Source organism: Callionymus lyra, chromosome 17 (genome assembly GCF_982586985.1).
Source record: "Callionymus lyra chromosome 17, fCalLyr1.hap1.1, whole genome shotgun sequence".
In the NCBI taxonomy this organism is placed as follows: domain Eukaryota; kingdom Metazoa; phylum Chordata; class Actinopteri; order Syngnathiformes; family Callionymidae; genus Callionymus; species Callionymus lyra.
Window position 1 is genome coordinate 15,459,008 of NC_141834.1, and position 17,810 is coordinate 15,476,817.

General features: G+C 34.8%; 2 protein-coding genes across 2 annotated transcripts in view; both read left to right on the forward strand.

The window, feature by feature from the left end:
* Positions 1 to 12,599, forward strand: part of LOC148062765 (metalloreductase STEAP4-like) — a 12,714-nt gene extending 115 nt beyond the window's left edge. Inside the window, exons 1-10 of the mRNA XM_087779172.1 lie at positions 1 to 315; positions 1,149 to 1,256; positions 1,318 to 1,388; positions 2,754 to 2,841; positions 3,400 to 3,678; positions 5,288 to 5,382; positions 5,460 to 5,570; positions 6,021 to 6,063; positions 6,134 to 6,298; positions 12,228 to 12,599. The exon at positions 1 to 315 is cut by the window's left edge and continues 115 nt beyond it. Of these exons, the coding sequence (XP_087635298.1) occupies positions 115 to 315; positions 1,149 to 1,256; positions 1,318 to 1,388; positions 2,754 to 2,841; positions 3,400 to 3,678; positions 5,288 to 5,382; positions 5,460 to 5,570; positions 6,021 to 6,063; positions 6,134 to 6,298; positions 12,228 to 12,479 (1,413 nt within the window). The 5' untranslated portion in view covers positions 1 to 114 and the 3' untranslated portion in view covers positions 12,480 to 12,599. The remainder of the gene's footprint in view (positions 316 to 1,148; positions 1,257 to 1,317; positions 1,389 to 2,753; positions 2,842 to 3,399; positions 3,679 to 5,287; positions 5,383 to 5,459; positions 5,571 to 6,020; positions 6,064 to 6,133; positions 6,299 to 12,227) is intronic.
* An 897-nt stretch (positions 12,600 to 13,496) lies between these two features.
* On the forward strand, positions 13,497 to 16,320 carry LOC148062766 (C-reactive protein-like). Its single transcript, XM_087779173.1, has 5 exons — positions 13,497 to 13,570; positions 13,640 to 13,694; positions 13,752 to 13,854; positions 13,924 to 14,221; positions 15,860 to 16,320. Exons 1-5 carry the CDS (start codon positions 13,535 to 13,537, stop codon positions 16,076 to 16,078), a joined length of 711 nt encoding a protein of 236 aa, XP_087635299.1. The 5' UTR covers positions 13,497 to 13,534; the 3' UTR covers positions 16,079 to 16,320.
* The last annotated feature ends 1,490 nt before the right edge of the window (positions 16,321 to 17,810 follow it).

Sequence of the window (17,810 nt, forward strand, 5' to 3'; positions counted from 1 at the left end):
ATTACAGGACATCCTTCTGATAGAGCCGTCTTCATTTTTGACAGAAACACTGCTGGAGAGTTCTGCTCCGACTCCACCAGACTGTTTTGAAAAAGCTTGTAAAGTCTGAGCAGCATGTCAAAGGACGAGAAGTCAGAGAGCCTCTGTCTGAGCCCACCGGGTCAGATAGACGCCGCCGAGCGGCAGCAGCTGTGCATCTTCGGAACCGGGGACCTGGGTCGATCGCTGGGGCAGCGTTTGCTCCAGACTGGATTCAAGGTTGTCTATGGCAGCCGCAGACCGGACAGCTGTGGCCCGCTGCCTTATGGAGCTCAGGTAGGATTTCCCTGGACGTGTGCTTTGTATTTTTAATGTGGAGTAGAAACTACGAATACTATTCATTTAGAATAACGACCAAATGATCAGTTTTAATAATGTGACCAATAAATTGTATGTGGGGGGTTCAGGTTGTGGCCTCTTATCCAATCACGTCCAGGTTTTAAACCGACAACTAGAGGGGGAAGATCATCATCAAGAAGTAGGGGGAAGAAATTGATAAGAAATCCAGTGACAGCATCCAAAACATAAGCTTAAGAGCTTTCTGATCCAGTGTTTTTGACTCTCCACTAACTTTAGACCCACCACAGACCTGATAAACCTACTCTTGGGAGCGAAAACCAAAAGGGATTTTTGTTAGTGTTACGCCCAAATCCTGTTATTCGTGAAATAAAAAAAAACTGTTCAGGTTTCCTTGACTGGCTCAAAAGAACGGGAACAATCTATTCTTGAAAACAGACAAATGGGTTTTAGAAAAGTAAAAAGGTATTACGTGAAAGAAGGACATCTAGTTTTTTTTATTGAAAAAAATCAAAAAGATTTGAGTCTTGAAAGACTTTTTTCACCGATACAACAAATCAGAAACGTTCACCCGTTGATTCACTAATCATGACAAAGAAAGTGCGACATTGAACCACACAATGTCAGAACCAGATCCAAAACCATACGAAAAGAAAATGAAAGTAACCATTCCTGCTCAAAATAGATTTTGAAAACATTCCTGACCTCACCAACAATATACAAAGGCTGCAGAAGGAAGGAGCACTCAAGTTCATTTTGAATGAATCTCTAAAGATTGTTTTTTAACCTCTCTAACCATGAATTGTTTGCAGGTGATGAGCCACACGGCTGCAGCCCAGTCAGCCGACCTGGTCTTCATTTGTGTCCACAGAGAAAACTACAGCTTCCTGGAGAGTCTTGCTCCCCAGCTCCATGGAAAGGTACCAAGTTTAGGCTCTTTTAGAATCAAAGAAGTTCATCTCAGTTTTCTCCCTGCTGAAGGTTCTGGTGGACGTCAGTAACAACCGGAAAAAGAATGCTTACCCAGAGTCCAATGCTGAGTTTCTGCAAAGGTAAATTTTGGTAAATACATATAGTGGAACATTTCTCTTACAGATTGTTTGAATATATCTAAGTTATTTTACACCTAAGCCTTTTTTCTGGCTTAAAATTATACTAGTTTTTACATGATACTAACTACAGGTGTTAAGTAGCTTTGAGCAATCCTGCATATTTTGGTATCAAACCAATGGGCAGTGTTCAAGATACAGATGCGATGTCATCCGATGCGATGCGATACAATACCCATACCCATACCCATACCCATACCCATACCCATACCCATACCCATACCCATACCCATACCCATACGATAACGATAACGATAACGATAACGATAACGATAACGATAACGATAACGATAACGATAACGATTATGATTACGATAACGATAACGATAACGAAAACGATAACGATACTTTGCGGCGCGGCGCGATACGATATGATGCGCTATGATACCCATACCCGTACCCATAACGATAATGGTACGGTACGGTACGGTACGGTACGGTACGGTACGGTACGGTACGGTACGGTACGGTACGGTACGGTACGGTACGGTACGGTACAGTGCGATGCAATGCAATGCTCTTTGATACGATACTATACGATACTATACGATACGATAGGATACAATACGATACGATTCGATACGATATGATATGATATGATACGATACGATACGATACGATACGATACGATACGATACGATACGATACGATACAAAACGATACAATACAAAACGATACGATACGATAGAGAAAGTAGCATAGTATTACAGGGGGTACTGTGTTTCATGCCCATCTTTTTTTTTTTTTTAAGTTGAACCAGTTTGTGACGCTCAAAGGAGATGTGATGCAATACGATACAGTTTCGGTAGATTGTTAAAATTCTGACCTTAACCTTTTTTGTGGTCTACTTCCTTTTCGATTGATATCCTTAAATATCTAAAAATACATATTTTCATCATATTAAATACTACATGATGTCAGAATGTTTAGCTGAAATTACCAAAAAACAAACAAACCGTCCGTACATTGTTTCTTAAATAAGTAAAAAATAATATATAATTTAAGAGCATATTAAAACTAAATGTTTTTTTAAGGTAGACTCTACTGTAGGAAAATAGGGATCTAAGTTGACAATACTTTCAGAGTTGGAGAAGAGATGGCAATTGTGTCAAGAATAAAAAAGACAGTTTCTGCAACAAGACATTTTCTAAACATTAGCATCACTGAAATGAACTTACAGTACAAAATGACCAATACTACCATGGTAATAATACTCTTATTAAATTGGAACGATCAGCCAACCAAACCCTTTACCTTCATCAAAAGTGTAGCTGATTTACAGGCCAAACATGCAATTTTGTTTTCCAGAATGCTGCCGCAATCTCACGTGATAAAAGGTTTCAACACCTTGTCCGCCTGGAGCCTGCAGAACGGGCCTTCAGATGCCAGCAGACAGGTACGGCAAGAGCTCAAACCTTCAGATGTGAGGCGCCCCACTGGTTCCCTTTGTTTTGGGGGATTGACTACCCTAATTCTGCGATGAATTATGAATCCAACTCTAAGCTCTCCAACTGCAGGGCGCAGAATTCAAAGGCGTATTAATCATCTAGCTTGATATCATTAACTTCATTTGAAGTCTTATCAAACCACATGTGTTGACCTCTGATGCATCCTGGAATCAATTAGCTCCAGCAACGCTCTCAGATGTAAGTCCTTCACCGCTCGCAAAAGTATAGCTCAAGCAGGTATTTTTGGTTTTTGATCTGTTTCTGTGATCCCAGAGGAGTTGAAAATACACACAGGATGGTGTGTTTTTGTCGGCTGGGGGTGGAAGATATGTTTATGTATTAGGAGGCTGTTGTTTTTGGCGCTCGCTGCATAATCATCTTTGCTTCTCCAGAGTTGAATGAACCTTTGGCTCATTTCTGCACGCTGTTCCTGCAAGATAATCACGTGGAAGCTTGGAATTGTTGTGTTGCATTGTTGCTTCACACTTTTTTTTTTTTTTTTTTAGGTGTTCCTGTGCGGGAACAACGCTGAGGCCAAGCAGGCGGTCGCTGAAGTTGCCACCAAGTTGGGATTTACTCTTCTGGACAGAGGGTCTCTGTCAGCCGCCAGAGAACTTGAGGACTTTCCCCTTCAACTCTTCCCGGAGTGGCGGCTTCCACTCCAAATCGCCGTCGGCCTCACCGCCATCTTCTTCTTCTATTTTGTCATCAGGGATGTCGTCTATGCCTATGTTGACCAAGGAAAAGACATCTCCTTCAGAATCATGGTGTCGCTGGCTAATAAGGTAACATCGGCCAAAAGCTTTTGAACTGAAAGTGTGACTCCTATTTGGTTTGGATGGTCCCCAAACTGTTCCAACGACCCCAAATAACTTGAACCCCAGTAGAAACTTAAGATATAATATTTGTGTGTACACATCAAAAGTAGAGGGAAAAATTCACAGTTTAACACCTTGAATAACGTACATGGGATACAATACGATGCAATGTGATACAATACATTAGGTTACGATATGATTGTTACGATAAGATGGGATACGATGAGATAAGACATGATACGATATCATCAATATGACTGACACCATACGTTTGTTGTATACATACATTATATAATTGATATGATAGGACACGATAGGATAGGATACGATAGGATACGATACGATACGATACATATACGATACGATACGATGTGATCAACACTATGTGTTTGCTATGGTACGATATGATACGATATGGTCGATATAATCGACTCTATGCATTCGTTATTATACGATGCGATACGATAGATCAATATGATCGACATTATGCATTCGTTACACGATATGATACAATACGATACTATTCAATAAGATACGATCAATATGACCGCACTATCAATATATGATATGATACAATATGATCGATACAATACGATACGATACGATACGATACGATACGATACGATACGATACGATACGATACAATGCGATACGATATGATCAACACTATGCGTTTTTTATGGTATGCTATAATACGATATGGTCAATATAATCGACTCTATGCATTCGTTATTATATGATACGATAGATCAATATGATAGACATTATGCAATTCTTATACGATATGATACAATACGATACTATAGAATAAGATACAATATGATCAATATGATCGACATTATGCATTCGTTATACGATATGATACAATACGATACTATTCAATAAGATACGATCAATATGACCGCACTATCAATATATGATATGATACAATATGATCGATACAATACGTTACGATATGATACGATACGATACGATACGATACAATACGATACGATACGATACAATGCGATACGATATGATCAACACTATGCGTTTTTTATGGTACGCTATAATACGATATGGTCAATATAATCGACTCTATGCATTCGTTATTATATGATACGATACGATAGATCAATATGATAGACATTATGCAATTCTTATACGATATGATACAATACGATACTATAGAATAAGATACAATATGATCAATATGATCGACATTATGCATTCGTTATACGATATGATACAATATGATACTATAGAATAAGATACGATATGATCAATATGATCGCAGTATCAATACTGTATATTGTATGATACAATATGATCGATACAATACGATAAGATCAATACGATATGATGAGATCGGATGCTATACGATAAAATACAGGACGATACGTTAGATAATATATTCCTAAAACTCTTACCTTCATCTTTTGTTTTTTTCCCTTTCGATTATTTTCTTAAAATGATCTGAACATATAATTGTTTAAAACATGTTTTGTTAAAGTGCCACAAACTTATATGAGGGCTAACGTTTTAGCTCTCGTTTCACCAAACCAAAAAGTGGGGTAAAAAACAATTTTTTTTGCAGGTGTTCCCCATCGTGTCGCTCATCATGTTGGCTCTTTGTTACCTGCCTGGTGTCATCGCTGCATTCATTCAACTGTCCAGAGGAACCAAGTACAGGTGGGCTTTGACCTTAAAGGTATACTTTTAATTTAACCTTATCCTCAATTTATTAATGTTTTTTGTTGTTTTTTTAGGCGCTTCCCAGACTGGCTGGATCGGTGGATGCTGTGCAGGAAGCAAATCGGACTGGTGGCCCTCGCCCTGGCATTCCTGCACATCTTCTACACGCTCGTCATTCCTATTCGGTAATTTTGACGGAAATGTGTGTCACCGGGGGCCACTTGAGGCCCTTGGGCAGATTATGTTAAGTACAATTAAACCAGAGAGTTTAAATGACCCTTCTTTTAAAATGTTAAATAAAAAGTAACTTTTTAATCTCTAGACCAAGATATAATCACTTTATATTTTCAACATTTGAAGATAATTTGCTTTAAACAAACTTGGACGCCCAGTTATTCAAGGCTTCATGTATTTATTATTCTTTTTTGTTTATTATTACTATAATTATTTTCTTGTAAATAAAAAAAGATAAATTTTCATCAAATTATCCAAATTAATCCCAGAAATAGGTTAATTTATAAGTGACTGTTTTATTGATTTCATAATAACATTAAACTGAATTTAGCCCTTTGGCAGAGGTATGCACCGTATAAGTGCTTCTCTAGTCTCGCTTCATGCTGCTTGTTTCTCCGCAGATATTATGTGAGGTACAGGATTGGACAGAGCATTGTTGAGCAGGTAGAATTGAAATCTTCTCTAAACATTTTATTATCGTATTTCTCTAATTTTTTCCTTGTTTCACTTGTAGATTAAGGACAACAAAACGGTTGAGTTCGACACGACCATTGCCTGGCGATCCGACTCATACTACTCCATGGGGATTCTTGGATTTTCCTTGTTTGTCCTGTTGGGAATATCATCCCTGCCTTCAGTCAGTAACGCTCTGAGCTGGAGGGAATTTAACTTCATTCAGGTGCGTTTATGTGTCTTCAAGGGGCTTCGGTGGGAAGAGTTCCTCTCACAATACGAGTCTTTGCATTTTGAATAAACATCCAGGCGTCACTCACGTCCTCCATTCATCACTCACAAAGGTTCCCAGACGTTTATTTTAATGGATCCGCGCCCATTTTTTAGCCAAGCAATCCCCTGAAAAGGCTTTTCATTACGCTCGTGCGTAATAAAAACATAAAATTACAGACCGCGACATTGGAGTTGATTGGTTTTTATAAAAACGACTTATTTCTAGACACGCCAAGCTAATTATAAAGCCCGTCACTTGTTTTCTTTTTTGTCGCGTTGAAACATTAGACGATTAATAGAGAGGGTAGATTTATTTTCCAGTTTATTTTCTCAAGAATTAAAAGCCCTCACAGGCTTCGCAGGAGACTGGATATTAGATAATCACACGGAGCGAAGTCGTTAAAGGATTTTTTCGACGATACTCAACAGTTTTGATGAAAAAAAGCTCGCTGTGAAATGTAATCTGGGCCATCTGGTGTGACTATTGGACTGTTTTTCTGATGATGTATTTAATACGGTGCCAAGAAAAGGAGCCAACAGGGGTGCCGCTTTAATTGGACCAGCCGAACACCATCCAAATAGTAATATCGGAACTCAAAGTCAAAGTGAATATAACGACATTTTGGAATAGAGTTTCTTCTTGTAAAAAAAATGTTTCAAGAGAAGTTTTTAGTTTAATTTTTTATGTTGCCAGTGGAAGCAATTATTCCTGATATATATTTAATGTATTATGATTGTGAGTGTCCAAACTAAAAATATATATTACAATAATAATGTGAAAATACAACACGGGCCAGTCAATGTCAAACTTTAAACACCTCAACCTGCCAAGTCATTTTCTGTGTACGACATTAAAAAAGTTGGAAAATACTTCATAACGAGATTAAAGTCGTAGTAAAATATTTTATAACGAGATTTAAGTCGTACGAAAATACTTATTTGTGAGATTTAATTCGTAGGAAAAAACTTTAATACGAGATTAAAGTCGTAGGAGAATACTTTATTAAGAGATTCAATTAATTTAAAAATACTTCATTACGAGATTAAATTTATTGAAAAATATGTTATTGAGAGATTAAAGTGTTAGGAAAATACTTTATTATAAGATGAGAGTCGTAGGAAAATATTTTATTACGAGATGAAAGTCCCAGGAAAATACTTTATTAGAAGATTTAAGTTATAGGAAAATAATTTATTACGAGATTTATGTCATTGGAAAATACTTCATTAGGAGATTAAAGTCAATGGAAAATACTTTATTATGAGATTAAAGTCATAGGAACATATTTAATTAAGAGATTAAAGTCGTAGGAAAATACTTTATTACGAGATGAAAGTCCCAGGAAAATACTTTATTAGAAGATTTAAGTTATAGGAAAATAATTTATTACGAGATTTATGTCATTGGAAAATACTTCATTAGGAGATTTAAGTCATAGGGAAATACTTTATGACGAGATTAAAGTAGTTGGAAAATACTTTATTATGAGATTTAATTTGTGGAAAAATACTTTATTACAAAATTAAGTTGTTGGCAGTGACATCTTATATTAGCTAATATTATCTTAATTTTTAAGTTTTACTTTACTTAACATTTACTTAACAATTTACAAAAAACAGAGCTTATTGAAAGCACTGACTTATTCATTAATTTATTTTTATATTTTGTTTAACAGTTTTGGGTTGTTAATTTGTTTTGTATTTTTTTATTACTGAAAATGGAAACAGATTTTTTTACTTAATTAATTTTCGGCGGGTTTTAAAATCAAATTTGATCTTCACAGACGAAAATATACGCCTTAACCTCAACACCTTGACTTAAATTTGGATTTTAATTTTTTTCTAACTGTAACGATTTTCTTTAATCTTTGTGTTATCTTTGGGTCAAGGGGACCCGAAGGACCGAATAAATGTGTTTGCGGTATCCCTTGTGTTGTCTCTGGGTCAAGGTGACCTCCCTGGCTTCCAGAAACACATATGCAGTGGTGGAGGTCGTTCACCTTGCCCCACAATACAAGGGATACCACAAACACATTTAGACCCAGAGAGGAGGTATCATCAACTGGGGAGCAACACAAAAAGTGTTGTTGACTCTTCCTCCTTCATGCCAGCGACATAAAAGCGGCTAAAGTGGTTCAAATCTTGGCGAGATCAGCAGAATGTGACTCGTAAATGCATCATTTAGTTAACCTCGTGATGCAGGGGTCCAATTTCAAACAGACCTCCTTTGAAAATCGACTTTAAAATGCGCCCGCTGGAAATATCGGAATGGGTATGTTATTTTTTTTTTTTTCTTTTCGCGAAGCGGCAGCTATTGCACCTGTTTACGCTCCAGGCTCTTCAGCTCCACTTCAGTGTGAAAATCTGCAGCTTCTGGACCTTTAAAAAAGAGGATAGCACCCAAATAATTTTCTGCAATTTTCACATCCTGGCTGATATTCAACCTGTGAGTGATGAGCACGATTTTCGTGGATGGGAAAAATGTTTTTCTTTCTGCAGCTCCGCAAATATTTACCCTTTAACTCGTTGAAAAAATAACAAATAGAATCGGCATCACGAGCAGAAAGAGAAGCTCATTCATAAATGTAACTGGGTCATGTCAGGCTCACCCCCTCCCATTTATTCCCGCCTAAATTAGAGCAGCGCTTTAAATGTTAAGTTATTCATCAAATGTAATTTGGAGGAGGGTCGGGGGGGCATACATTATCCCCGACCACAGTTATGAGGTTATACATTTGGACTTCCTGTTTGGGATGTTGTCTCTTGATTAAAGTTAAAGTTTTTTGTTTTGGTTGTGTGGAGCAAAAAACTAGAAATAATGACATCACATGGAATCATCTGGTCCAGGTGAAAAACACGCCTGGATTTTTATGATGTTTTTTTGTTTTAGTGCAAACTGGGAGGTTATAGTTGTTGGAAAATACTTTTTTATGAGATTAAAGTCGTAGGAATATACTTTATCACGAGATTAAAGTAGTTGGAAAATACTTTATTACGGGATTAAAGTCATTGAAAAATACTTCGTTAAGAGATTAAAGTCGTTGGAAAAAGTACTTTATTGCGAGATTAAAGTCGTAGGAATATACTTTATTACGAGATTAAAGTAGTTGGAAAATACTTTATTACGGGATTAAACTCATTGGAAAATACTTTGTTAAGAGATTAAAGTCGTTGGAAAAAGTACTTTATTGCGAGATTAAAGTCGTAGGAATATACTTTATAACGAGATTAAAGTAGTTGGAAAATACTTTATTACGGGATTAAAGTCATTGAAAAATACTTCGTTAAGAGATTAAAGTCGTTGGAAAAAGTACTTTATTGCGAGATTAAAGTCGTAGGAATATACTTTATTACGAGATTAAAGTAGTTGGAAAATACTTTATAACGAGATTTAAGTCGTTAGAAAATACTTTATTACGAGATCATAGTCGTCGGAAAAAAATGTATTACAGGATTAAAGTCGTTGAAAAATACTTTATTAAGAGACCTCCTGAGGGATCAATAAAGTTTTACCTTACCTTACCTTACCTTAGGAAAATACTTTATTACGAGATCATAGTTGTCGGAAAAAATGTATTACCCGATTAAAGTCGTTGGAAAATACTTCGTTAAGAGATTAAAGTCGTTGGAAAAAGTACTTTATTGCGAGATTAAAGTCGTAGGAATATACTTTATTACGTGATTAAAGTAGTTGGAAAATACTTTATAACGAGATTTAAGTCGTTAGAAAATACTTTATTATGAGATCATAGTCGTCGGAAAAAAATGTATTACAGGATTAAAGTCGTTGAAAAATACTTTATTAAGAGACCTCCTGAGGGATCAATAAAGTTTTACCTTACCTTACCTTACCTTACCTTAGGAAAATACTTTATTACGAGATCATAGTTGTCGGAAAAAATGTATTACCCGATTAAAGTCGTTGGAAAATACTTCGTTAAGAGATTAAAGTCGTTGGAAAAAGTACTTTATTGCGAGATTAAAGTTGTAGGAATATACTTTATTACGAGATTAAAGTAGTTGGAAAATACTTTATAACGAGATTTAAGTCGTTAGAAAATACTTTATTACGAGATCATAGTCGTCGGAAAAAAATGTATTACAGGATTAAAGTCGTTGAAAAAAACTTTATTAAGAGACCTCCTGAGGGATTAATAAAGTTTTACCTTACCTTACCTTACCTTACCTTAGGAAAATACTTTATTACGAGATCATAGTTGTCGGAAAAAATGTATTACCCGATTAAAGTCGTTGGAAAATACTTCGTTAAGAGATTAAAGTCGTTGGAAAAAGTACTTTATTGCGAGATTAAAGTCGTAGGAATATACTTTATTACGAGATTAAAGTAGTTGGAAAATACTTTATAACGAGATTTAAGTCGTTAGAAAATACTTTATTACGAGATCATAGTCGTCGGAAAAAAATGTATTACAGGATTAAAGTCGTTGAAAAATACTTTATTAAGAGACCTCCTGAGGGATCAATAAAGTTTTACCTTACCTTACCTTACCTTAGGAAAATACTTTATTACGATATCATAGTTGTCGGAAAAAATGTATTACCCGATTAAAGTCGTTGGAAAATACTTCGTTAAGAGATTAAAGTCGTTGGAAAAAGTACTTTATTGCGAGATTAAAGTTGTAGGAATATACTTTATTACGAGATTAAAGTAGTTGGAAAATACTTTATAACGAGATTTAAGTCGTTAGAAAATACTTTATTACGAGATCATAGTCGTCGGAAAAAAATGTATTACAGGATTAAAGTCGTTGAAAAATACTTTATTAAGAGACCTCCTGAGGGATCAATAAAGTTTTACCTTACCTTACCTTACCTTAGGAAAATACTTTATTACGATATCATAGTTGTCGGAAAAAATGTATTACCCGATTAAAGTCGTTGGAAAATACTTCGTTAAGAGATTAAAGTCGTTGGAAAAAGTACTTTATTGCGAGATTAAAGTCGTAGGAATATACTTTATTACGAGATTAAAGTAGTTGGAAAATACTTTATAACGAGATTTAAGTCGTTAGAAAATACTTTATTATGAGATCATAGTCGTCGGAAAAAAATGTATTACAGGATTAAAGTCGTTGAAAAATACTTTATTAAGAGACCTCCTGAGGGATCAATAAAGTTTTACCTTACCTTAGGAAAATACTTTATTACGAGATCATAGTTGTCGGAAAAAATGTATTACCGGATTAAAGTCGTTGGAAAATACTTTATTACTAGATTAATGTCATAGGAAAATACTTTATTACGAGATTAAAGTAGTTGGAAAATACTTTATTACGAGATTAAAGTTGTTGGAAAATACTTTATTATGAGATTAAAGTTGTAGGAAAGTACTTTGTTACTGCATTAAAGTCGTTGGAAAATACTTTATTACGAGATTTAAATCGTAGGAAAAAGTACTTTATTGCGTGATTAAAGTTGTGCAATTCTGTTTTCCAGAATGCTGCCGCAATCTCACGTGATAAAAGGTTTCAACACGTTGTCGGCCTGGAGCCTTTTTACGAGATTAAAGTCGTAGGAAAATACTTTATTACGAGATTCAATTTGTGGGAAAATACTTTATTACTAGATTAAGGTAATAGGAAAATACTTTATTACAAGATCAAAGTCGTTGAAAAAGTACTTCATTACGATATTAAAGTCGTAGGAAAAATGACTTTGTTACAAGATTAATGTCGTTGGAAAATTCTTTATGACGAGATTAATGTCGCTGAAACTGGGAAACAAAAAATATAAAAAGGTAACTCACTAAAAAAAAATTTTTTTTTCTTTCTGGTGGTTTGATGGAGCAAAAAAGCTCCAAATAATATCACCAGACATCCTGGTCCAGGTCCAATTTTGATGGAAATATTTTTTTGTTCCAGTCCAAGCTGGGCTACCTGACGCTGCTCTTCTGCACCCTCCACGCCTACCTGTACGGCTGGAACCGCTTCCTGAAGCCGACCACCTACAAGTGGAACACCCCGCCGGGGTACCTGCTGAGTCTGGTGGTCCCCACGGTGGTTCTGGCGCTGAAGCTGCTCCTCCTCCTGCCGTGCATGGACCGGACGCTGACCCGGATACGGCAGGGCTGGGAGAGGTCTCGGCCCGACGACCGGAAAACTCTGCTAGCTTAGCCGCCATGCTAACTTGTCATTAATATATTTTCATTGAATCTTGTTTATATCTGATTTATGCCTTATGTTGCGTTTTTTTCATCTGTTTTTCTTCTTCATGAATAAAATATTTTATCTCAACTCATAGTTTTATCCTGATTCAAAGTAGTTATTAACAAATTAAAGCTGCAATATGTAAGTTTTTGACAACATTTATTTGAACCACATTTTCTTGAAAAAATCTTACAGTTTTATTATTGTGCTTTTATATGAAGCACTGAGAGATTATTTTTTAATATATATAATTATATATATATATATATATATAATAATTATATTATATATAATTATTATAACCTATATATATATTTTAATGTATTACTGTATGTTATGGTTGAATTTGTTTGTTTATTTTAAATAATTTAATTTATATTATCTATATTTAAAGGTTGAACTGTTTTTTTACTGAATAATATTTAAAGATAATAATAACAACAATAATTCCAACATACATTTTCTTTATTCAATATTTTTTAGACTTTTACTTCAAATATACATTATAATACAATAAGAAAAGATTACAGAGCCAACTTTGTTAGCCAATCATGTGACGCGAAGACGATCACGTGACAATTTTTTGTTTTGATTATTAATTAAAAAAATAAAAATGACACTATATCATTTTATCACTCAATTGCCAATATACAAACTATTACATCTAATTGTTTAATTTTTTTTTAATGCTAAACTTTTTTTTTAATGAAAATGAATAAATAAATCAAAAGGTTTGAACATTTAAAATATAAAACGCAACCAGTCAATATTCTGCTGGAACATTTATATCATCGCAGTTACATTGCTCTGACATTCGAAGTTTGTTACTTGATTCTGTGGGTTTTTTCTAAGCATCAGTTTAAATTTCTCCCACACTTATCAACTACATTCAGGTTTATGTTGACGTTTTAATGTCCGTGAGAATCACAAACGAATTTCGATAAAAGCAGAAGTAAAAAATAAGGAAGTATAATCTGCAAGAATAACATAAATTTGGGGGAAGAAGCCAAGAGAAGCTGCAGATGCTCACAGAGAAATCATTGCAGGACTCAGAGATGGTAAGAAGAATCCTGAAGAAAACCTCAAACATCGTAAATATCTATATGTTTGTCTCTTTTCTTGTGCAGATGAAGTTATTTCTACTGCTGGGGTGGTTGGGCGCCTGCATGGCTGCGCCTCAAGGTAAGAATTTCAATTTTCATTTCTTATCAAGACTGTTTTCAACATCTTTGTTTTCAGACCTGACGGGAAAAATGTTCACATTCCCGAAAAGTTCCATGTCGTCGTACGTGAGGCTGACGGCGTCACACGCTCAGTTCAGCAAAGCCACGTTCTGTCAAAGGTGACGACTTCAGCCGAAAAACCTCCCGAAAAACAGAGCCGACTAATCGTGCCTCGAACCCCCCCGCAGATTCATGACCGACCTGAAGAGGGATCACGGCCTCTTCTCGCTGTCCACGCGGACCTCCCACAACGGCCTCTTGATCTTCTGGGACGAGGCCAACAAAGAGATGGAGTTCCACGTCAAGGACAAGAAGTCGGAGTTCCAGAGGCCGGACTTGAAGCTCAACATGTGGCACTCGCTCTGCACCACCTGGGAGTCCAGCAGTGGACTCGGGCAGCTGTGGATCGACGGAAAACCGTCCATCAGGAAGTTTCTCATCTCCGACAACTTCACCGAGAGCCAACTCATCATCATCCTGGGACAGGTTTGCAGATCATTTGATCGATTTACTTTTCTCACACGGGACACATAGAAATGAATAATAAATATGAAAAAAAATATACATTAAAATATAAAGATACATTTAAACCATTGGAACATTGTGGGTATCGTTTTATTTTGTATTCAATAGAAAAAAACGTTCTTTTTGATTCGAGGTTAATAAAAAAACCTTGTGAATGTAAAACAAGTCTTGACAGAAATTGTCAAGTTAATGTTAATGTAAACATATTCATATAAAACATGTTTGCTTTTACTTCATGATCTTTACTTACAATTTATTAAAAAATTAAAATGTTATTTTAAGATATACAATTTCCTTTTTATTTCCTTTCTTATATTCTACCTGTGATTTTTTGAAGTGTAGCTCTTAAAATGGAAATTATATAAATGAAGAAACAAAAGAGCTGCTTGGAGGAGGTCTGCAACTCAATTATTGACCTAATATATGTAAAACTCAACCATATTTAAAAATGTCAAACATGGTAAACTTTTTTTTTTCTTAATTGAAAAAATATTTTTTAAATAATTAAATAAAATCATTTTCCGTATTTCAAATTGAATTAAAACTGTGTATACTGAACAGGGGATTTAAAAAAAAAATAAAAAAAGCATATGAAATAATTTATATTGTTGCTGTATTATAATGATCTGTTGGTAGTGGCTCCACGTCGTCACGTGATCGTCCGCGCGACACGTGATTGGCTGACAGTTTGATCAAGTAGCTCGTTAATACTTTCTTACTATACCAACGTTTTTATATTTTTAAAATAATATATATTAGAGATGTAAAATTGTTTTTATTTTTATTATTATTATTTTTTTTTACTTTTATTTTTCTTTTTACTTTTCATTTACTTTTTCTTTTTACTTTTTTTTTCTTTTTCTTTTTTACTTTTACTTTTATTGTTTGTTTTTTTTAAATTTTAATTTTTTTAATTTTTACTTTTACTTTTTTTTTTTTTCTTTTTTTTTAATTTTTACTTTTATTTTTATTTTTACTTTTATTTTATTTTTACTTTTATTTTTACTTTTATTTTTATTTTTTTATTTTTTTTTATTTTTACTTTTATTTTTATTTTTATTTTTACTTTTACTTTTATTTTTATTTTTAATTTTTTTAATTTTTTTAATTTTTACTTTTATTTTTATTTTTACTTTTATTTTTACTTTTACTTTTACTTTTATTTTTACTTTTATTTATTTATTTATTTTTTTTTATTTTTACTTTTATTTTTATTTTTATTTTTATTTTTTATTTTTATTTTTATTTTTATTTTTTTATTTTTACTTTTACTTTTATTTTTACTTTTTTATTTTTTATTTTTTTATTTTTTTATTTTTTAATTTTTTAATTTTTTAATTTTTTAATTTTTTAATTTTTTAATTTTAATTTTTTAATTTTTTTAATTTTATTTATTTATTTATTTATTTTTATTTTTATAATTTTTTTTATTTATATCGTCTGTATTGCTGTGTATTGCTAATTGGAAAACAATTTCCCGATTGAGATCTCCTGAGGGATTAATAAAGTTCTATATATCTATATCTTAGAATTTAATAATGTGAATTGTCGTTGAGGTCAAGGTTAAGAATCTTTCATTTTTCCCGTGGATCTCTGCAGGAGCAGGACAGTCACGGAGGCTCGTTCGACGCGAAGCAGTGTTTCATCGGGATGATGTCGGACGTGCACCTGTGGGACTACGTCCTGTCGCCCTGCGAGCTGCAGGCGTACGTGGACGACACCAACTTCACGCCCGGGAACATGGTCAACTGGAAGGCGCTGGAGTTCCAGATCTTCGACAAAGTGTTGATCGAGGACAAACAGATGATGTGTCACTGACATCGTAAATGTTTTTTTTTTTTTTAACCCATCCGTCATCTGTCGAGTCCCAGTGGTTCAGGGTCAACGGCAGGATGTTAGAAGTCTTTCTTTTGCTCAACACCGCCCCCTGTGTGTTTTGAAATATATTGCATCCATTCAAAGAGTGCTGACTAAACCAGATGTATCATATCTTGTGTTTGGCTCGTCGCTCCAACGACAGCCTCCGAAGAAACCAGGAAATAAACAACAAAAAGCCGACGTAAAGTCAAAGCAAAAAAAAAAAAAATCTGAAAAATATTCTTTTCTGCTGAGTCAGTATTTTTTTTCTCCTCTAAATCCAACCTTTTGACACACAAGGAGTTTCAGACGACGAGCCTCTCCGGTGTTTCCGGCATGAACTGGAAATGAAAGAGAAAACACTCTCTTTGATGGTGTGTTTGCAGAGTGAACCCAAGGTTTGTTGCTCTTTGATGTCAAAGTCACTTTTGTCGGGAGATAAACGCAACACAATCGATGAAATACACTTTTTCATCTGACGAGCGTTTGTTGATCACCTGTTCATTTCTGTCGCACACGTGTGCGCACAGGTACACACACACACACACAAAGAGACGCATGTACTGTAGATGAATGCGCACGTATACAAGTACACACTCTAACATCCTTGTGCACACATACACACCCAAACATATGGACAAACGAACGCACAAAAACACACATAAATTGCTTATAGATATTTACACATCGTGTACACAATCACACACACCAACAGACACTCACAGAGAGATACACAAACATGAAGACAATCATTCACACGAAAACAACTAAACACAAAGTGACAACCAAACTCACAAGTAGACACGTACACACAAAAACATGTTAAAAAAAAAAAGTGTGCAAGCCAACACACACCAGAGAGCATACACACAGTAATTGTAAATTCACATATATAGAAAGATACACACAAACATGCACGTGCGGTTGCACACATAAACACTCCAACACAACAAGCACATTCATACACATACACAATTTGAAAAACAGAGTCACGTTCACACACACAAACAAATGATAAACACACACAAACAAGGACACAATAATGCAATAACAAACGACTATTAAACACAAAGGTACAACCACATTCATAAACTAGCTCAGCTACCTGTACGGCTGGAACCGCTTCATGAAGCCGACCACCTACAAGTGGAACACCCCGCCGGGGTACCTGCTGAGTCTGGTGGTCCCCACGGTGGTTCTGGCGCTGAAGCTGCTCCTCCTCCTGCCGTGCATGGACCGGACGCTGACCCGGATACGGCAGGGCTGGGAGAGGTCTCGGCCCGACGACCGGAAAACTCTGCTAGCTTAGCCGCCATGCTAACTTGTCATTAATATATTTTCATTGAATCTTGTTTATATGTGATTTATGCCTTATGTTGCGTTTTTTTCATGTTTTTCTTCTTCATGAAAAAAATATTTCATCTCAACTCATAGTTTTATCCTGATTCAAAGTAGTTATTAACAAATTAAAGCTGCAATATGTAAGTTTTTGACAACATTTATTTGAACCACATTTTCTTGAAAAAATCTTACAGTTTTATTATTGTGTTTTTATATGAAGCACTGAGAGATTATGTTATAATATATATAATTATATATGTCTGGCAAAAAAGTATTTAGTCAGCCACCAATTGTGCAAGTTCTCCCACTTAAAATAATGACAGAGGTCTGTAATTTTCATCATAGGTACATT